Raw genomic sequence first — 21,942 nt, 5'->3', positions numbered from 1 at the left:
GTCCCGGGGAGCGGGAGCGCGCATTCGTCATTCTCACGAACGAACCCAGGAGGACATGTCCCTGAACGCACCACGGGTCATATGTGTGGCGTTTATTACATAAACTGGGTTATTCCAACGAAGTTACCATTTTTTTCTTTTGAATGGTCTATTTGACAGTAAAAATTGTTAATATATTGGACATCGCTCATCTTGTTTCAGGCCTATTTAGAAACCAACATCTGAGTCAGGTGGCAGCGTCCTCACCTCCACTAATCCTGAAGCTGGGTCACCTCATTACTGTAGACTATATGGGGCATGAAAACTCCTCTAACCACTGCTTGTGATGTACTATGCTCACATTGTTCCCTAGTAGTCAGCAAGAACGTCCCAGACCCTGATGAATGAGCAGGATATCATGGAGTTGAGGAGGCTTACCTTAAGTCTATTTTTCAAGCCTGGTTAACCGAGTTTCGGTTCTGTTGTGCAACTAAAATGAAAACCAGTTCATCATTCATGATAATAAAATAAGTGAATACTGTACACACAAAAATATGTTTAATAGCTTTATTCTTCACTTTGTTTTGCAACAAAGATTAAAGAAAAGTTTTGAAAATTAAGTAGTAAAAAAGTAAAACACATGGGAGCCAAGTGTTGAATGTTACCCTATATCAGGGCAAGAAAAGCTGTTCTCTGGGCAACAGATAGGATGGCTCTGTCTTTTTTTCTCACCCACAACCAGCCTCAGACCAAACAGGGCTGAACATCTGCCTGCAGCAGGTGATGGAGTCGTGAAGAACGCAGCCCAACAGTTTCTATGTATTACTGATCAGCATCTGTGTCCCATCTAACACCATAGAAGTTTCACACTGCCATTTCACGCTCAACAACATTTGCAATCAATGGGACTTGACTAAAAACAAAAAAAGTATTAGTTTTTTTTAAACAAATATTTCTTTGTTAATATCTTGTTGATCTTGTCAACAATCTATTATAGTAAAGCCTCTTAACTAAAAGGAGTACAGTGAGCCAAAATTATGTTTCAATGAAACAAAGAAAACAAACATTAATCCTTGGCCGTGGAAATGGCCGAAGACAACCTTTGGCAGAATAAACTATTCTTTCCCAACAGTTTAAAAACTAAACATAGCTCAGAAGGTTATTTTATTGGAATAACACTTGCAAGTGAAAATTAATTTTAGGTCTCTTTTGACCAAAACTTCAACTGAAAATGTGATAGTCAAGAATGACTTGGGTTTACAACCTCTCTATGACGAGCTGGCACTGAGGCTCTGAGCTCCACCTGTAGAGCACATCGGAGATGCACTGAAGCATCGTCCACTGGTCTGTGATCTGACGCTCCTAGGGCGACACGCATCGACACATGGACATGACAAAGGCCCACTCAATCACACAATTCTCCTTCAACATATTGCATCTCTCCAACAAAAACCTGAGGAGGGATAAGTGCTGAATGGGTGACGTGGAAGGTGCTCCGTCTCCTCAAAGGCAGCCCCCTGCCATCGCAATGTGGAGGGAGAGGTTGAGGTGTCATCGGTGCTTAGAAGAGGTGAAATGGGCATGCCACCCACCGTGATTTCCTCTCCCCAAAGTGGTCTGCACCAGTCCTCTCTTTGGACAAGGGGAGGGCGATGCATAGTGCAGAGATGTGACATAACATTCGCTCCATGTTTCTGTCAGATGGGGGGGGCGTTAAGATTCAAACAGGAGCCGTTAGCTTCTTACATCTATTCTATCAAATATCAGTTTGTTTAGCTTGGCCTGCATTGCACTTGTCCTTCTGAGCTGTCTTCTTCATCTGAGCCGTCTGGGCCGACGCCACGCAGGCCTGTGATGCGATAGCCCATGTTGAGGAGCATCACCTCCAGGGGATCAGCGTTCATACGGCGCTGGTTGGCCTGAGCAGCGCTGTCCATGTCCTCCACCACTCGTCCGTTCTCACTTTCTGTCTGTAGAGAGGAGAAAGTGTAATTGAGAAAGGCACACATGGTGAAAAGAAGATACAAGTTCAACTGTAATGGTCAAAGATGTTTCTATATTTTTGGTTTTCTGTGAAATGACAATGAATTTTATGCTTCTTCTTTTTAAGAACTAAACCCATAATGCACTCTACATGTTGCGATTAAATACATTGATGATTTACAATGAATTAAGTCCCACAATCACTGGGAGTTTTGAATCATGTCATGAAATCATTATATGAACTTTGTTTAGATTTTTTTTTCAATATATGTGACCAAGATGTAAATGTAAGCGTGTAAATATGTTTACCTCTGGTCTCGGGTTCCATAACCTGACGACGGGATCGATACCACTGGTAGCCAGGAAGCAGTAACTGGGGTGGGGCTGCAGACAGTTTACTATGGACTCATCCCCCTGCAGGATTCTCACAAGATTCGTTGTCTCCTTCTCCCAAATAAAGAAAGAGCCGTCGTCTGAGCCGCTAACAATGTACTGGCCTTTGCTGTAAAGAAACGGAAACCATTAATATCTGCTTGATAAATCATCAGCATAATTACATGTCATATTTACTTGTACTCAAAAAAATTTAAAGTTATGAATCAATTTCATTCAGGTCTGCCTGGAAAAAAAAAATCAAGGGAGGGGAGTGAGGATAATGTTGTACTAGCAACGAGGTTTTAGATTAAGACACTAAATGAATATATTTGTGGACAGCAAACACATTTTGGTAAATAATCACCCCTTTTAATTATGAACTATGTATACAGTATATAATATTTGCCTATATTGATATACAAATTTATTTTTTGCATGACTTAGAGCCTGTGTTCATATGTAATATCTATTTTCACCGTTGGTTTATAATTCAAATTTTTCTCCAGAATAGATTTATCAGTGTTTCAGTTCGGCTCCAGAGGTGATGGCTGAGCCCTCTGGAGCCTTTAACGCTACGGGGAGGTGAAATCTACTGACCTCCCAAAGAAGTTTGCCTCTTTGATATCAGTGGTGGTGTTGCAATGACCACAGTATCTGTGCTTGTAATCAAGGCTCCGGTCCCTCAACACCAACTCATCTTCAGGGATGGACTCCTTCCCTCTAAATGAGTGGAATCGAATGGAGCTGTTGGTCTTCTTATCGTCTGCTAGTGAAGACAAACAAATCCTTGTTTACAGAAACATTCAGCAACATGGAAAAGTCAACAAAATCTGATACTCATTTTAGCTCCATGAAATTCTAATTTAACCTTTCCAACCGCATACAGGCTAGAATTTGTGTTTTTTTTCTCTCTTTTGAATAGTTTCATGTTTTGTTTTTTCTAATACTCAGGGTTAGGCTTCAGTGAATGAAATGGAAACCCCTTCCAAGGAGAACAAAACCTCGAGCAACTGAAATTCAACAAAAAGAAAGAACGTGACAATATTCCACTTTTAAAATTCTGTTCTACCTGTACCTGATTCTGTCTTTGAGAAGAGAGCAGCCTTGATGTCTTTATCCAAAGCATCACAGGCACTACTGTGTGCCTGCTCTGGAAACTTTCCTTTGAAATCATCAAGACACTCCAGAGCTTCAGCCACATACTTCAGCTCAAACAAGCACCGGGCAAGCCTAAAATGAGCCTTTAGATGACCGGGGTTCAGATTCAGAGCTTTCAGACAATCCCTGAGGGCATCATAATGGTCTCCATCCCTGTGAATTACAGACATAAACAATCAATAACTGCATGTATAACATTCAGGAGCGGATGTTGATAATGATAAAATGATGCCTACCACTTGCGTTTCATGTAGGCTGCAGCCCGGTTCCCATACAGCATGGCATTGCAGTTGGCCTGGTGAATGCCTAAACTGTACAGCTGGATGGCTTGTGTCCACTGTTGCCGTGCAAATGCATCATTAGCTTGTTGCTTTATCCTCTCCAAATGAGGAGGGAGCTCAGCAGAACTGAAACAAAGAGAATAGAAGAAAAATAACTTGTTTACAATCAAAACATTTAACAAATCATCTGTATTGAAAAACCAATCATTGATGAGATTAAAACACAACTACCTAGAGGGTATCTTGCTTGCGGTAAAGCGTAAGTGGCTGGCTGGGAAGTGAATTCCATTGGAGACACCATTGGTTGTTTTTCCATTCTGCAAATCTCCTGTAAAGGAAATGTTTCAGAAACCAACAACACATCTACGATACAATACTCTCCTGGTTCTCTGGGGTGGCATTGAAGATCCGCAGTTAATTTCCATTTACCTGTTGATGACTGGCACTTTTTAGGGAGGAAGAAGGTATACGGCCTCTGTTTGAATGTCAGATCAAACAGATACACCTGGAAGAATCATTGAAACAACAATTGTTTAAACGGAAACAGAAATTACCTCTCCTCCTGAACATTCCTTGTTTGTTCTATCAAGCATTACCTGTTCCCCTCCCATGTTAACAAGTAGCTCAGTACCGTCTGGACTGAAGGTGACATATGTGGCCACTAGGACTCTCAGGCGGTTATTATAGTCTGGGAGTTTCACTGGAAGGTGCCCTGAAGCATGTAAACACAGGGGAATACTGGTCAGTGTCCCTTTTCACTTTCCTGCAGCCTACATATCTCCTGACATTATGATGATACAAATGTACCCATTTGGTACATTTGATAAAAGTCATACATCCACCTGCAACGTAATACTGCCCGGCTCCGTCTGGGATGGGCTTCTGTCGGTCACAGAAGGTGTGCACAGCTGCTGAAGTACTCCCAGATTTTCTATAGTAAGGGAAAAAAATCAGAGACAATTCATCACATAATCAACTACGCATATTCTGTTAGGTATTTGGCTTTTTCTTTCAATTTTGCTGTTTGGAAGGAAGTGTGCTTCTACTCATGAATGACAGGCTATCCACAACTGAGATGTCATGAATGTTTACATTCCTCCCTGCCACAGGTCTCTCTCTATTCCATGATTCAATGTCCTCCAGAAGACAGTACATACAATGAGATGTGTGGATTATTTTTGAGTAATTTTGTCACATTTTCTTCATTTTTTTGTTTTCTGGGACCAGATCATCCGGAAAAAACTACAATGCAAAAAATTGACAAATGTCAATGAAGTCTTGCCAGTATTCCAGAAATGCTTCAGTCCAGGAAAAATGTCTATAAAAACCGATTTCTGATAGAACCTCCACATCTGCTGCTCTTGTTTTGTAACCAGATAACAACTAACACAAAAATGTAGATGGATCAACAGAACAAAAGAAAGCATATATTTTTGATTTGGGGGTAACAGTCCCCGTGAAACCCACTTCAGCGTGGGTAGATCATGACCTCTGAGGGACAGTAGCAGACTTCTGTCACTAGAAATTCTATCAACATGAAAGTTATGAAACACTCAACTGACCTGTAGTTGTGAATCATCCTGACATCATAGAGGCGAACAAAAGGCCCATTTGCTCCCACTGCCAGGTAGTTGTTGTCCCGTGGATTGACAGCTAGACACTTAGCCTCCACCAGCTGACCACAGAATTCTGTCAGGTCAATAAGCACCTCAGAGCGTTTACTGCTCTCCCTCAAGTCATACTGTCTGTTGTGCACAAAGAAAAATTCAACACATTACTTGTACCACAGCGAGGAAAGCAGGTGATTCAATTCCTTTGTCATTCTGGGGTTCTTACCTGATGATGCCATCCTCTGCAGCACTCCAGAAAGTGTTTGGCCACATGGGTGCTGTGGCTATGCGTTTCACTCTGTTGGTGTGATCAGAGAACATATGGATGGTTTCCTTCACTGTCAAGTCGTGAACATGGACTTTTGTGTCGGCTGCACCGGTTACCAAAATCCTGTCCCCAGAGTGAGGAAGGAACTGCAGAAAGAGCAGGGTGCACTGATAAGTACAAACACAACTTTGGGTTCTTGCTAAACCTCATAATGATTCACTTATTATTTCCAGAAACTACAGATTAAGATGTAACAAATGTGTTTAGCCAGGGCAGTGAAACACAGCATGCACTGATATAAATATTTCTGGCCTGTAGATAATCCGATAAAACTCCATATTACATCACACTACAACAGTCTAATTCCAGTGATTGACCTCATTCACAAGCTATCTCTCATGAAGCAACATTGACACGCCCTGTGGCGCATTTTAGTAAAAACAGAACATGAGTGAAGAACTTCAGCTTAGATGAGTGCAAAAACCAAAAATCCGAACTCTCTGGCCAACAGCGCCATCTATAGTGCAGAAAGTGAATTTGTATCATAGAAAGTTTCTGTCGATCACTTAAAATAAGGATGAAGCCTGGGGTTATTTTGACATGACATGAAATTTTAATCTATGGAGAGTTAATGTTAAGCTGCTCGTCGTGGGTTGCAGCAGAAAGGGAGAACTACAGTTGTCGGATGTGGCGGCACATGCTTGTTCAAATCTATCAATGCTCGTAAGTCAAATGTTTGTATCTTGAGGACTACCTGACATCAGTGTCTCTACTTTCTCTCTTTACTTTCACACACAAATAAAACTTTTTTTTCCCAACACATTAAGGTCTGAATATACACTAAGAGCCCACATACTTTCAATAAACAGAGATAGTGATGGGCAGAGGACATGGTGGTACCCTGGGAGAAGTTTTCAGGGTTGGGTGCCTTGCTTAAGGGCACACTATCAATAACATTGTACATAACTGTACAGTATTATTGATAGTTCTTTTTCTTTTTTTTTGCACAAGCTTCTCAACCACCACATTGCTGCTCATTTAGAAAAATAACAAGGAGGAAAGAAAGAGATGGGTGAATTCAACCCCTCAGCTTAGGAACTACATGTAATTGCTGGAATGTAAACAGAACACAAATAGACGAAGACTAAGAAGGAAATTCAATGATCCCCTTGGGGAAATTGTGTTTTCTCTCTTTTTTTACTGTACATATTGAACATGCATATATGAGTGTACAGCTCCCTGAAACAAAGACACACACAAGGGGCCTGTAGGCATGCAATGTATACACAGTGGGAGGAAGAGTGACAGCAGATCTTGGCAGATCTAGGTGCGCAACAAATGAGCAGGTTGTATGTGGGGACGGTGTCTTGCTCAAGGGTGCCTCTGCAGTGGGAGTTGACACCTCCCGCTGCCAGCTCACACTCAATATTTTGGCCCAGCCGGGTCTCAAGCCGATCTCCAGTCCAAGACCTAGTGGACTGAGCTACTGCTGCCCCTACACACTCTGGTTCACAAGGTTAACTCCATACACCTCAATCTGAAAGATCCATCTTAGAATGCAGTTTGACCACACACTCAATATCAAACACAATCTGAAATTGTCAGATCGTCCATCAGTAGGTGAAATGCCACAGAACAGAACAAGTTTGCATGTGACATCATCAACGATAATTAGAACAGAATGAAAACTGTCATCATTGGAATGTGTTTAAGAGGCAAAAATTAGCTTCACTGACAAGAAAATGGAAGTACTCTCTTTATCTAACTCCAACTATGAAAATACATGCAGAGTATGATATTCAATTGGGCTACACCTCATTGCTGCCTTTATCAACTTTACACAACATTATCAGAATATAAACAAAGCCACAGTTAATATATTCAGCTAAAAATGACTCCTTCTCACCTTTACAGAGAATATATTGGCTGCATGACCTGTGTGCATAGTTGTAAGCTTCTTGTGTCTGAATGGATCCCAGATTATGGCATGTTGATCGTCTGAACCAGATGCTAGCAAACTGAATTGAAAAAAAAAAAAAAAACATGAACAAGTTAAGCAGCATTTGTTCTGGATCCCTATAACTCTTGCTAAATTGTCATGCTTTATTTAATATTCAGATAGAAGCAGATAAGCATTGTTAAATTTAGTAAAGTGGAGTAATCTACAAATATTGACATTTCAACCTATGTTACAGTAATTCTTACAGTACTGTGCTGAATCTATTGCTGACGAATTTTCTTCTTCCAGCTGAACTCATTTAGTGATTTACATCATTTCCTCAGTGAGCACTCAAGTTTTCAATTGTGATACTATTAAATAAGTGCTGAGGAGGCATATAGGTCCCATAATATTCATCAAAAATGCTGAGCCTTTTGTATCATTTTTGGCAATGAACAATGCAGCTTTTTGCATTTGTATGTAACTCAGGCACAATAAACCTTTACTTTACATACAGAGTTTAAAATTTACCTGAGAAGAAGAGCATTTGCATAATTAGATGGTTGTATAACACAACCAGTGATTCTAGGTCAGACATTAGAATTGTACATGAAGTGGATTTTTACATTTTAAGGACTTACTCTCCCTGTTCATTCCATTCCAGACAGTTTACACAGCCAGTATGGCCCTGTTCAGACAGACAGTATAAAATGTAAGAAGATGAAATGACATATGTCTTCTCTGTCTCCCTCTCGGTTCAAAACTTATTTCAAACACGAGGTTGTCATCACTGACCTGAAGCTCAGCCTCCAGTCCAAGCCTCTTAATGAAGGGTTCAGTTACATGATAGAACCTTTGGAAGCCTGGTGCTCTCTTCTCCTAGAAAAATTAATTAAAGTCTGTATCACACTTTTAAGCACAAGAAATCCACAAATTTTAAACAATCCTCTTGTTTGGTCTGTTTTGTGATGAATACACTGAATGTTAACTTGTCAGTATTTGTGAGCATCCTAGACCCCAGACTGAGGGTCTAGGATGCTCTGGCATTTTTTTACTCACTCTGATCTGCCGGTGGAGGATATCTCTGGTGATGTTGCCAGTAGCCATGGCCTCGCCACGAATCTTAAGGGAGGATGGGGCTGGAGGGTCCAGGTGTCAGAGCCCAGATGACATTTAATCAATATTGTGTGAGAATATCCTGGAACGAAATTGAAAACATTACATGAATTGATCATAACAGGGAAGACACTTAGCGCAGAACAGTCATTTAGACTTCATTTATGCCAGTTACGCAGCAGGAGAAAGGACAAGTATTAGAATTATTCGTCCACTGTGGGTTTCTCAGAGTCTCCTAACACACACTCTTGTCATAAAACGAAACCTCTGGGGTTCCTCCCGTCACCCAACCTCACCAAAGCAAGTTTATCAACTTAGCTAACAAGCTAATGCTAGCTTTGCAGTCAGTCAACATTAAAATCGTCAGACTATTTCGCAAATCGTTGACAGTTACGTAAATACTGAACCCCGACTAACCTGCAGGACCCTTTAGCCCCCCAAGAATCGGGCCTTGAAGGGATCTGTCGTTTAAGTAGCTCGCGTTAGCGAATTTGCGATACCTTGCTAGCTAAAGAAAAACGTCCACTTTATGTAATAATAACATTTACAGAGCTTCAGATGAATCTACGTCTCCTACATTATCCTCACCGCCTTACTTGAAATAAAGGGGCTTCTGTCAAGAGATGTCCATTTAGTAGACGTGATGATTCGGACTGTGTAATTTTGCTGACAGCGCTCACGCTAACACATTCTCTGACTTGAACACAAACCTCCCACTGAGGCGATCAGGCAACTTTGTTCCGCCAGCTCGAACAGAGAAATCACTTCCGCCCATTGTTCATTTCAGAATAAAAGCACTGTCCCAAATTGACAATATAACCCCCCCCCCCCAAAAAAAAACCAACAACAACAACAAGGCAGTAAGAGACTGCAACATCCCGCGACACCCCTAAATTAAAATTTTTACCCTGACCTATTTTCATAATGATCGCAGCAATGAATTCTATATTGTACTATGGAGTATTTGCCTTTTCATTTCATATTTGTAAGTTGACCACTGCTAGAGGTATACTGTAGCAGACAGACTCAAGACTACCTACAATATTATTCTGGGCATTAAAAAGGTATAAAAGTGAAAATTTGGCCTTGAGTTTTTCAAGGTCAAGGTTGTGATCTAATTTTCATCCCCTCGCCTTGTCTTTCTGTCTTTCTGTTTCATCTTTATGTTTAAACAGATAAAACAATAACCTTTTTACACCACTTCTAAGATGGGGTTATTAAGTTGTAAATAACCCCATCTAAGTTGGTATGACTTACTCCTCTCTCATTTAATAGTGCATAGACCTTCACAACCTACCCAAACATATACTACTTAAACTAATATTGAATATTATAGATGATGAGATGCTTCTTTAAAACATGGAAAGGTCATCAAATAAGACTATAATGAAGACTTATTAACTGCAAGGATAGAAATACATGTTTTAATGGTCTTAATTCGTTTAAATGAGCCAAAAAGTATGAGAATTACCCTTTATAAATGTATACCGTAATGACATTTTATACTTTATGGATCCTGCGTTGAATAAAAGCTTTGGGACTCAGGAATCGGTTGTACTGAAATTTCTATGTGTAGTAGGAGATTACAAAAGTACAAAAAGTGTCATCAGTGTCCCGACTTTCTACATAAAAATGATGGATAGCTGTTCTGTTTGGTAAGAATTGACGATTTGATAAGCATAAGCTGCACATTAAGTAATAGGTTAAGATATTTCAACATACAGTATATCAAAACTAGTTTTCTACAGCTGTATGTGTCAGAAACACTATCACCTACCACAGAAGTGACTTTTTTATTTTCACCTTTAACCTATGTACCTACAGTAGCTATAAGGTATACTTAAAAATATTTGATGATTTGCTGTCATATGACGTAATGAAATCGTTTTACTGTATATATTTTTGTGATTTAAAAAAAATAACACTTCCATGTTTTTTTTGTAATTTCTGAGGCCGAGGATTTCCATAATAAAGTTACAGGCCTATTTAGTCGTTCTAAGACCCAGCGGGGCGGGAACGCATTCTCACAATGGAACCACTGCGGACGAAACGCACCCCGCACTCAAGAGGTTTCTCAGAAGAGGCGTTTCTGCTCGGCGGGCGGCGCTGTGACATTAAACCAGCCGCCATTGTGTCTCGGACGTGTTGTCTGCCATCAGAGCAGAGCTGCTTAGCTGGCTAACGGAAGAACAGCCGCAGCGGATGGTAGAGATTCAGCTTCGATTATCAGCCCCAACCACAGATTTGTGTATATGTTTTATTTCTATGCGAAAAGAAAGGTAAAGTAACACTTTTTTTTCTCAGCCCCGACAGGTCACTTAGCAACAGTAATTCACACGTAAGCTAACGTTGTTTTGTGGCTTTGATAGCGCATCGTTAACTTGAAACAGCGTTAGCTAAAGCAAACGGCGGCGCTGCGTTGGAGGTTAGCGGAAACAGATTTCTCATGGATTAGCTTAAGCAGCAATCGTTAACATGCAAGATCGCAGTATAGTATACGAAAAGTATTTATGAGTATACAGTATGGTATCAGATAGCCATGAATATCAGATTAATCCAGCATTATAACATTTCAACAAATTTACGTTAACGGTAAGTCGCGTTCATTTGATAGCTTCCGGTATGAAAATAGCCAGTGAGGATAATTAGTTCAGAAGAGCCACGGTGCGTCTCTGACTCTCATCAACCAGTAATCCTCATTTAGCTTACCAGATATAATTTTAAACTTCCTCCAAGGATAGAAATGTTCGCGTAACAGATTATGTAACTTTAGGAACATGTGCTCATGTTGTTATTTTTGTTGCTTCCCAGCGAGTTTATATCGAGTTTGTTTGTGACGGATGAGTTTGAAATAGGAACAAATCAGTCAACAGCTACCAGCTGCAGTCCAAGGCCGCGGGCATCAGATGCACGTTGTTCGGTGTGTAAATAAATAAAAGGAGGTTCCTGGTTCATTTCAGAAAAACAAACTAACAAACAAAAGGTTCCTTTATATTGACTAGCGAAGTTGTTTGTGGAATAGAAAACGTATATCCTGAGATATTTTGTAATAATGCATCTATACTACTAGCATAATCATGTAAAAGCTCCTCTTGGTTTCATTCAGGTTGTAATCGTTGTGAATGGGATGACAACATCACAGAGATATATTGAATCCAAACCAGTGGGTAAGTCCATACTCTGCAGTCCAAATAACGGACCAACTGTGTACGTAGTTCAAACAAGTTCAACTTGTGTTGATTCAGACCTTTTGTTGCTTTTTTTTTTTAGCTCGGTTTGCTGACATGGAGTGGCAGACACCAGCTGTGTCGGAGAAGTTTCAAAGCCGTTTTGGCCGCCGGCCTGGAACATCTGACAGCGGGGACACCGGTCTCGGCACCTCAGCATCTGACAGTACAGAAGGTGATGACTTTTATGTGTTGCATTGTGTGTAGCATGAGTTTAAATAATGTTGCAGGCTTTTTTTTCTGCCTGTTCAGTTGTATCTTTCACAGCCAAGAAGTTAGAGTTTATTGATGGTTCTTGTCAGCTTTATTCATCTTTGCAAGAAATATGTTTCACAAACTGGCCCACATGTTAATTTGAACATTTATAAATATCATATACGGTCTTGAACCTTGGTGACAAGGCTACCGTCTGTCTGTGTTGTTGTAGTTGTTTTTTCCAGCTATTCATGGAGTGAGACAATTATAAATGATCTGTTGGGGTTGCTTAGATTACATCCCAGCCAGAAATTCCCCAAGGTTCTGCTGCTGTTCTCTGGTGTTAAGTTTTATTAGGAAACTGCAGTTGTCTGATGTCAGGACTGGCTTCTAAATGTTAATTGGACCTTGTCTGTGGCCCGAAATGTTAATTTCTTTTTTTGTTTTATGGTATGATTTAAATGGGAATATGTGTGACGATTGTGTGTGGGTGTCTTCTACATTTATGTCCATTCACAGAGTGGAAAGAATAGCGCAGATGTAATATTAGAAAGGTTTTGTTTAATGGCTGGTCAGCTTGAGAGATGGTCCTAAGAACAACAAGAAGCATGGCAAATCATTTACTGGAAAATGATTAGGCTCGTGGCAGAGTTTAAATTTACAAAGCTGTTGAAATTTAAAACACATGTTGAAAACTATTTATAATGGATGAAAACAAGCCGGTGTCTGTGTTTGACTTCTTTTAGCATGCAATGTCTTTAGATCTTAACATTGTGGTGGATTTTATTGATACAGGTAAAAGCTCAAACTAGTCATGAAGTCAGCTGGCAGAAGCAACAATAGCAAGAAGCTAGCTAGCAAGTTACCTACAATTTTATCCCTTGTTTTTTTTGTCTTAATCTTAAGAAAAGTTTTTAAAATGCATGGGGGGGGCTGGACCAAGTAAGAAAACAAAAATTTAACATTTTCATACAGAATGGTAGGAGGACATTTTTCACTGTAACATTGTCAAAGTGTGTTTGCCTCATCTGTCATTCTACCATCTCCAAAAGAGGGAAACGTGGAGTGGCATTTTCTGACTGTTCATAGAGTAGTCATTTTTTTCACTGCAGTTAGACGAATCTATGGATGTGAGAAACACAGCCCAGATGTGTATTTATATTCACATGGTTACCGATATCGCTGCAAAGGATGAGCTGTTAGCAGTGCTGTCCATGAGAGAACCGATGTGAGGAGAGGACATATTTCTGTCTTTCAAAAACTTCATTGAGAAAACCCAGCTCTGAGTGTATAAGTTGGTGTCCGTTGAAATAGACAGAGTACCTGCAATGTTTGGCCGCTTCAATGGATTTATTGCAAGCGGCGGCCAGACGATGCTTTTGCGGACTTCCTCAATTACCACTGCATAATCCATTAACAAACATTATGTACTACAATGGTCAATATGAAAGAGATCATGGATGTGGCAACCCCTGTTCTATTCACTCCAGATCTCTGCAACGATGACTATTCAGTGAACATCTGGGGAAGGCTGATGTAGCCACTCTTAGTTGTTGCTTCACACTGACGTGAGATGGGGTATTGAATGGAAATTCCTTCAAGGATTTCAAGGGCTTTATCTAGAGATTAAGGAGTATTTCCATGCAGAAAACAAGTAGCTAAACGACGGTCAGGGGCTGTTAATTAAGTCAAGTCCAAATACTGTTCCGCCATGACTGATGACTTGTGTGTGCTTGAGGCTGGCTGTTATGCATCCCTGGATGATTCTATTCAGTACAAGTCATCAGCGTAAACTGAAGACATTCAAAAAATGTACATAGTTAATTGTGTTGTGCAATATTGGCTCATGCTTTTATGCAAGGTACATGAACGTACACACTGTATAGTGTCAAAATATTTCTGAATATATGGTTTGCGTTTTTGTAGTTGGTAGGTCTTTTTGACTTGTCATGTAATAAGAAGCTTGTGTACTGAAAAAGTGTGATCACCCCTCAGCTTGGAGAAAAATGCTTTAAAAATCAACTCAAAATTAATTTGACAAGACACTGCTTTCCCTTAAAGCTGTGAAATATTTTCTGCATGAGTTCAGGTATTTCCTGGAGGCAAAATATAAAATCTTAAACTCCATCTATTGCATGATTGGTATGACAAGAATTACTGTAAATAAAATTCTCTAATGTGTACCACTTTTTCACCAGTATAAAGGATTCTTGTTATTTGGCTTTAATTTTTTTTCCACCAAACCTTTACATGTTTATGCAGCATGGGGTGTGTTCTTCCAATGCTTCAGTTGTTCCCTCCCAGCTGTGTTGTAACTGTCCTCACATGCCTCACTTGTTGACTTACAACTGTGCACTATGTTACTGGTGCTTATACAGCTTTGTCCTGTCGCTTCCACTGACGGTGCCTGGCAACACGGCAGTCAGCCCCAGAGTTAGCCATGATAGTGACCTGTTGTTGAAACGTGGCACAACATACACTACTTGGATATTTAAACAGTTTTAAGATGCCAGGGTTTTTTCATGTTTTTTTTTAAATTAATATTTTATTTTTTGGAAAATGTGATGTAAACTGTTCAGTTTTACATCACACCGAGAGCTTGACTCGGTGTTGTTTTAGAACGTCTGTGAGCAGATGTTCTTGTGGGGGAGTTTAAACTTGTTTTAGGCAGCCATGAATCACTGAAGCCTCGAGGCTTCTTTCATGATAGAAATGTTACACTCTTGTTAGCTTGATGTTTCCTTAATACCCAGCCTTTTTAATAAATATCATTTATTTTACTGTAAAGGTTGTGATTTAAACTAAATAGACGATCAAGTCTCGTACTTTGGATGTACGTGTGTGTGATGAGTGCTACAGGGGAGGAGGCAAGGTGCTTAAATAAGCGGCACCCACAGATCAGTCTGTAACTTGAGAAGTTTTCTATTAATAACCCTAACCTTTCCTGTGTGTGTGTTGGTTCACAGCCTGATACAACCTGGTTTGCCTGTTGGGGTACAATACTTGAACGATTCTGCTCTGGAATCAGGGCCAGCTCGCTGCAACACCGTCGGTGTTAGATTCTGATTTTTTACGTTGTTGTTAGTGTCCAGAAATGCACGGGACAGACTGTTCTGATCCAAAGCTTTCTACCGCTCAGCTCACCTCAGTTCAGCTGTAGAAAAAATGCCATCGCTAATAACATGTTTCTTGCGTTGGACTGAATACCAGATCTCCAGGCTTGGACAGGTCTCACAGGTTTGTACTGCTGTTGAAATTCAAGTTATGTAACTTGGAAAGGTTTTGGGATTCTTCAGTGTTTCTGTCTGCTGGTTAAAGGCATCAAAACTTTTTTTTTCTTTTTTGTATTTTTTTTGGTGATAATCTGAGCTGCTAAAAAGATACCAGCTGACATTTCATGTTTTAATGGAGTGAACGGGGTGTGTTCTCTGTAATCTGAGGGTACTTATCTGTGTATGCTGTGAAAGGGAATAATTACTGATGTTTCTGCTCATGAAAAAAAAAAGACTGCAATCAGCAGTTCTGTAATGACTGATTCATTTTCTTAGACGTGTCTACGCAGTTACATGGCAACTAACCCAGGCTTTATCAATGCTACACAGTAACCAAAGTTTCTGTTCACCATATTTAAGTCTATTATAAGCTTATTCCCTCGGTTGTGTCAGTCAGAGGCATTTAATTCTGTCAGTGGTGACACCTCATCATCAAACTAGGCCACCCATAAACCCTGCTGCATCAACACCGCTTCACTGACAGTGGAGAAAGTGACCTTCACTGTTGCTCCAGAGATTACACCCTGTTCTAGCTGTTCCTTTGTTCTGTACCAAGACAATAAAACTTGAATAACACTCGTGATTTTCTTTTCCCTTTTTGTCTTGTGAAAGATTTCTGCAGTTCCAGCAGCAGCCCCCCTTTCCAACCAATCCGCAGTCAGATTCCCATACCAACTGCACATGTCATGCCATCCACGGCCGGAGCCCCGGCCTCTAAGCCCCAGCCATTTGTCCAGGAGGACTCCCTGTCCTCTGAGGGACACAGGTCTACATCTGGCTCCAGAACCCCAAGTGGCTCAACTTCCAAGTCTTCCTCCCTTTCCAAATCGGCATCTTCGCCCAACCTGGATGCTCCGGTAGGTGTAGGGGGTGATCTGGTGGGCGCAAAGCCAGACTGCCTGAGCCGCTACCGCAGCCTGGTCAATGGGCTGGACCATTCACTTTTCCCTTCTGATCACACACGGATGGATGAAGGCCAGAGGTTTGACACTCCTGCTGTGGAGCCCACGCTAAATCAGTCAGCCTTGCTAGGGGGGTTAGGCACTGATGTCAGACTCCGATTACAGACGACCGCGATTAGAGACTCCTCAGACTGTGTGTCTGAGGCCTACAGAGGAAATATGGAGCATAGCTATAAAGTTCTGCCTGACGCCAGGCCTGGGGTTCCCGGCACTGCAGAAACCTCTAATCAGAGGGGCGGTCAGCCCGGACCGTCCGGATCCCCTGGAGTTTATGCAAACCCTCTCAGCCTGCAGACACAAGCCCTGCTCAGAGAGCATTCGGCCTCCAAGGGCTACGAGCCACTGCGACAGGAGAGATGTAGTGAAATGTCCAGCTGGCAGCAACAGCAGCAACACAAGCAGCAACTGGAGAGTTTACGCCTGCAAGTGGAGCAAATGCAGGTAAGCACTTGTTTATGCTACACATTTAGTAAAAATTAAAAGTTCTTTGTTTTTAGACATTTGAAATTTATAGCTTTCGTATTTCTTAATGTTGGATTAAAGCCTGAAAACATAAATGCCCCTATCATGTTGTACAGCAAGGCTTGTTCAGTCAGTCTGCAGGATGACAAAACTTGTCAATTGATCTTTTGTCAGGTTTATGAAAGAGTTCAATTTTGTTGCATGTGTAATTTAGATATTCTGATCAGCTGCTTGGCCTACAGGATACAGCTTGTAACAACTTCTGTTTTCCTCTTCCCCTTTCTCTAAAAAAGCTGTCGAAGTTCGAAGCTGTTGCACAACAGAATAGTCCAATGAGAAAAGCCTGGTGACTCACAGGGGTCTAAAATGAAGAAATTATAGAACTTTGTGTTTTAGCAATTTTGGTCAACAACTTCGTAATCTAACTGAATAGAGGTGAAGCTTTGAAGGGAGAGTTAATTTATTTTTCCTGTCGATCATATTCTTAGAGGCACCAGAATTCACAAATATTTGGTGATGATTTTAGCACACGCAAATATAAATTTTACTTGAAATGTCATCCATGCATGCAGTTTATTATTAAATAATAAGTCTTTGCTTGGCTTCAACCTTATGTGCTTTTAACTGTCAAATGGTTTTCATTCATTCGTTGCAGTTCATGAGTGCCGGTGTGGGTCAGTATCCATCGCTGTACTCAACGCCTACCCATTCAGACTCTGGCAAGTGGGACACACTGGTCAAAGCCAGTGAGAATCTGCTAAAGGAAAAAGAGCTCATCATTGACAGGCAAGTGTGTTTAATAATTTTACTGTCTGCGTAGAGAGGAAGTCATCACGTTGATGTTGCATTATGTTGAAATGCATCTAAACTTGATGCTGTAACGTTGTAATTTTGTTTGTCAGGTAATCTCAACATAAATGTACTAAATGTTTGTCTCAAAAGCGTTTGAAGGATTTGATAGGGTGAGACAGATGTAGTTCTGATGTATTTGTATCCCACTGTGGGGTGAGTAGAATGCCTTTAACAGATTACTGTTGTGCTCCTGACTTTTCTCTTTGTTGTTGATGTTTGGACCTGGTCTTGAAACAGACAAAAGCAGCATATGGCCCAGTTGGAGCAGCGTCTAAGGGAAAGTGAGCTGCAAGTCCATGGAGCCCTCCTGGGCCGAGGACCTTCTTATGGAGATATGTGCATGCTGCGGCTGCAGGTTGGTGAAAATGGGGGGTCTTATGTTGTCATCATTCTGACAAACTATTCACCCTCTCACCGTTTTTGTAATCTTAATGTCACACGGTGACTTCACAGGAGGCTCAGAGGGAGAACGTGTTCCTGAGGGCGCAGTTTGCAGAACGCACCGATTGTGTCGCCCTAGAAAAGGCTGAAGCAGAGCGCCGCCTGGGGGCAGTTGAGGCTGAAACCCGCAGACTCTCTGACTGCCTGAAGGAAACCTGTGAGAGACACGCAGAAGAGATGAAGAAACAGGAAGAGAGGGTTTGTGCTTGCCTGATGCCTCTGTCATATCGTGACTTTAGCAGATATAAGTGTAATCAGATAAATTGCACTGAGACCTTTACAAGGAGTTCTTTTTTTTTTTATGGTTCATGTTTGTTATCAAGAGAAGCTATAAAACTTTAATTTCCTGTTTTACCGGCTCCATGTGGATGTCTTAAGGTTTTTTCCTCTCCACAAAAGCTGAGATGTTAAAAAAAATCCTAGTAAAGCTGAAAATGTGCAGCTGTAGGGTTTGATTAGTTGATGTGCTGTGGTTCATAAAGAACTGGGCTAAGGCAGCTTCTGCTGTTTGATTGAGTTTCTCAGAATGGGTTTTCTGTGACTTCTGAATGGACATGGTACCTGTCATTGCTTCATGTGTGTACTGTCTCTTTTAACATTTGTGGTTTTCCGTGCAGATCCGCAGTCGAGACAAGCACATCAACAACCTGAAGAAGAAGTGTCAGAAGGAGTCTGAGCTGAAGAGAGAGAACCAGCAGCGTATCGAGACTCTGGAGCGCTATCTGGCCGACCTGCCCACCTTGGAGGACTACCAGAACCAGAACAAGCAGGTCAGGACAGATTCTTTCACGAAGAAGTTTTGTTGTGAAGTCTGTAAATCATTAAACCCAGGCATGTTTGTGTTTTATTTTCAGCTCCAAGAGGCTGAGCAACAAGTAGCCCAACTCCAAGATCGAGTACGAGAGTTGGAGGTCTGTCTAGAGACTACTCGTTCGCAACTACGTGAAAAAGACACTTATGTAGAAGAACAGAAACGCAGAGAAAGAGACCTGCTGACCACTATTACTGAGTATGTAGACACCCAATCTGACAACAGTGAGCCATGTGATCAGCAGAGTACTGAATTCAAACTGGGCTGCTGTTAGACTTACTTTAAATTTTTTTTGTTCAACTCAGTATGCAGCAGCGGGTGCAGCAGGGCCTCGAGGATGGAGCCAGATTACCGTCTCTAGATGTTGAAACACTCAGAGGAGAGAACAGCACGTTGAGAGAGGAGCACCTGAGGTTCAAAAAGGTCAGCTTCTTATGTGTTAAAATTTAAAACTGGATGCTGAATACTGAATACTTAATACTGAAGACTAAATTGTCCTTTTATTCCTGGGGGGTAGTATAGATAGTTGTTTGTGGGCATTTGAGCAGTTTGAGGAAATACAAAATATTCTGATTCATTGCGTTATCAATGGAAGTTTGTTGAACGCTGTAATTAAATGTCTTTGACTCCTAAACTACTGAGCTGAAGAACATCAGTTTGTTCATTTACTGTAACAGTCAGACCACTTGTTTCTGTGACAATAGAAGATCAATATGACAGGAATGCTTTAGAGTATCCACAGAATGTAGACCTTCTGCTTGAGTGTGGTTTGCTCTTTTAACTATGGCAAAGGATCACTAGTGATCAAAGTATTTATAATACAGATTAGCCTGTAATAATCAGTGACTGATCAATAAGTGATACCTCATAAAGACAGACATCATTTCCGTAATGTTTAAGTCACAACCTTCCACTACTGGTGAAGCGGCAGGAGGAAGTTTTAAAATGTAGTTCTTCAGTAGGATTGTTTCAAAGCTCACTTCTTCTATTTGCAGGTCATTGAGAAGCAGCACCGGATGATGGAACAGCTGGGCTCCCAGATCCAGGTGATTAACTCTTACCGTCCCGCTTTTCTATCATCTGTTAACATTTTGAAGGCAATAATTATTTGTGTGTTCAGGCTTTGGAGGAGCAGATCTCACGGGAAGAGAGTAACTCCCAGGCTCTGAGAGAGGAGGTGCTGTCCAAAGAGCAAAATGTGTTGGAGCTCCGCACAGCAATGAAGGAGGTGAATTAAACAAATCCATCCAAACACATTATGCAGAGAACCTGCAACAGAGAAGTAGCTTCCCACTGACCCGTCTTCACGTTGTTCACTGTGTTTCAGCTGTCGGTGCAGAACCAGGAGCTGATGGAGCAGAATCTCACCCTGCAGGAACAAATGAGCGATCAGGAGCAGAAGAACACCAGCCAGGCCTCCTCCGCCCTGCAGCCCGCCGGGACTCGTCTCACACAGAGGCTACATGTAGAAATCGCTTCCTGTCTCAGCGACCTGCGCTCTTTGTGCAGCATTCTGACCCAGAGAGCTCAGGGACAAGACCCCAACCTCTCCCTTCTTCTTGGCCTCACATGTAAGAGTTGCGTGAAATCTCTTTGTCTTTGTTGCTAGAGCTCATGTGATCTGATTTGTCTTTTCGCATTTCCAGCACCCACATCTATTCCAGAGCAAGCAGAGGACTGGATGAGTCCAGAGGTGCTGCAGAAGAAGCTGGTTGAAGCTCAGCAGCTCCGTCGAGATGTCGAAGAGCTGCGCAATGTGATACTGGACCGGTACGCACAGGACATGGGAGAAAACTGCATCACCCAATAACCTTTGCTGCTCCAGTGAAGGAATAAACCTCTGAAAGCCCCGGTTCTCCTCGTCTTCCGGTTACTGAACGGTCAGAAAGAGGACTGGGTTTCTCTTTAATTAAAATAGGAACCACGTGACACAGGAAAGGCCGACCGGTTTAGTTTGTCCTTCTCCTGACTGACTGCATGTTGATACTCAAGCCTGCCTGTAGCTCCCAGCCCTCCCATCCCCCAGAGAGTTGATCTATTTCAGTCCAAGGGCTAACAGAAAAAAACTTTACCTTTAATACTTGATCTTTAAGCATTGTGTGTGATTATTTTGTTTACTTTTGATGACATGATACTGTCCTGTTACCATCCAGTCTTATACTTGTTTGTTCCGCTCTCGTAGATTAGTATTTGTGTAGAATCCCACAAATATAATTTATTTAAATCTGAATTTCCTTCTTAAGGGGGGAATTACTGAAGAGGTGGTTGACAATCAACTGAAACTATTAGTTTGTACTTTTAAATGAATTCACAACATGTTACTAACATGCCATTATTTTTAAAATGGTGAGCACTGTAACGTTGAACTCTGCTGTGAGGTATAAAACTTGACAACCGGAGGGGGTCGATACCAAATCAGCGTCTCGCAGCAACAAGCCTCCGACAGCTTTATTACCAAAGACACTGATAGAAGCGGTTATGCAAGTTTGTGAATGTTTCGGAATGCTTCTCTGTGGTGCAGGCCGCGTTCTGAACGAATACCAACCATGTGCCTTTCTGTCGTGTTTGCAACCACAATGCTAATTCATGATTAGACCAACCACAAAGGGCTGTTTGCAGCTGATTCTTCCAGTATGTCCTTTTCTGTCAGTGTATCAACCAGTAGAGTAGTCAATCACATTCCCTGACTCTGAATGTAATGGATCATTTTGGGGCCGCATCAGAGCTTGTGAGGCCCCCCCTACACTGTTTTTTTTTAATATACTTAGTGGATGCATCAGGTTACAAACTCCAGTTTTTGTGAAATCTACAGGATCTGCTCTGTGTGGATGAATAAAAACAGCGCTCTGTACATTTCAGGTTAACTATGGCTGACTTACATATGACAGTATTAATTGTCAGTATTTCGTTTGCATTTACGACTCAGTCCTCTAATACGTTGCTTTGTCAGTGTTCTAATGTGTGTCAGCGAATTTGGTGGCTCTAACATAGGAAGGTCTGTGATGAGGCTG

At 41.3% G+C, this 21,942-nt stretch overlaps 2 protein-coding genes across 4 annotated transcripts; one reads left to right on the top strand and one right to left on the bottom strand.

Moving 5' to 3' along the window:
* Positions 1-532: 532 nt before the first annotated feature.
* On the bottom strand, positions 533-9,436 carry wdtc1 (WD and tetratricopeptide repeats 1). Of its 3 annotated transcripts, none has more exons than XM_068323474.1 (16): positions 9,306-9,436; positions 8,653-8,791; positions 8,389-8,472; positions 8,235-8,281; positions 7,561-7,672; positions 5,613-5,800; positions 5,339-5,521; positions 4,619-4,707; positions 4,373-4,488; positions 4,206-4,281; positions 4,008-4,104; positions 3,732-3,902; positions 3,413-3,648; positions 2,935-3,103; positions 2,272-2,464; positions 533-1,949 (listed from the first exon to the last, which is right to left on the bottom strand). In XM_068323474.1, the coding sequence occupies exons 2-16, from the start codon at positions 8,698-8,700 to the stop codon at positions 1,752-1,754; spliced, it is 2,007 nt and encodes a 668-aa protein (XP_068179575.1). In that variant the 5' UTR covers positions 8,701-8,791; positions 9,306-9,436; the 3' UTR covers positions 533-1,751. The 3 variants fall into 3 exon arrangements, with proteins under 3 accessions (XP_068179575.1, XP_068179577.1, XP_068179576.1); XM_068323476.1 differs by having other exon boundaries at positions 2,935-3,100; XM_068323475.1 differs by having other exon boundaries at positions 9,298-9,425.
* Positions 9,437-10,772: 1,336 nt separating this feature from the next.
* Positions 10,773-20,752, top strand: cep85 (centrosomal protein 85). The gene is made up of 14 exons (XM_068323254.1): positions 10,773-10,988; positions 11,816-11,876; positions 11,980-12,111; positions 16,016-16,806; positions 17,483-17,613; positions 17,917-18,034; positions 18,133-18,318; positions 18,738-18,890; positions 18,975-19,129; positions 19,237-19,354; positions 19,927-19,977; positions 20,052-20,159; positions 20,259-20,502; positions 20,578-20,752. The coding sequence occupies exons 1-14, from the start codon at positions 10,962-10,964 to the stop codon at positions 20,739-20,741; spliced, it is 2,439 nt and encodes an 812-aa protein (XP_068179355.1). The 5' UTR covers positions 10,773-10,961; the 3' UTR covers positions 20,742-20,752.
* Positions 20,753-21,942: the final 1,190 nt, after the last annotated feature.

The sequence above is a fragment of the Antennarius striatus genome, chromosome 9, assembly GCF_040054535.1.
Source record: "Antennarius striatus isolate MH-2024 chromosome 9, ASM4005453v1, whole genome shotgun sequence".
In the NCBI taxonomy this organism is placed as follows: Eukaryota; Metazoa; Chordata; class Actinopteri; order Lophiiformes; family Antennariidae; genus Antennarius; species Antennarius striatus.
Note: the sequence above shows the minus strand (reverse complement) of the source record. Positions and strands in the feature narration are given on the sequence as shown.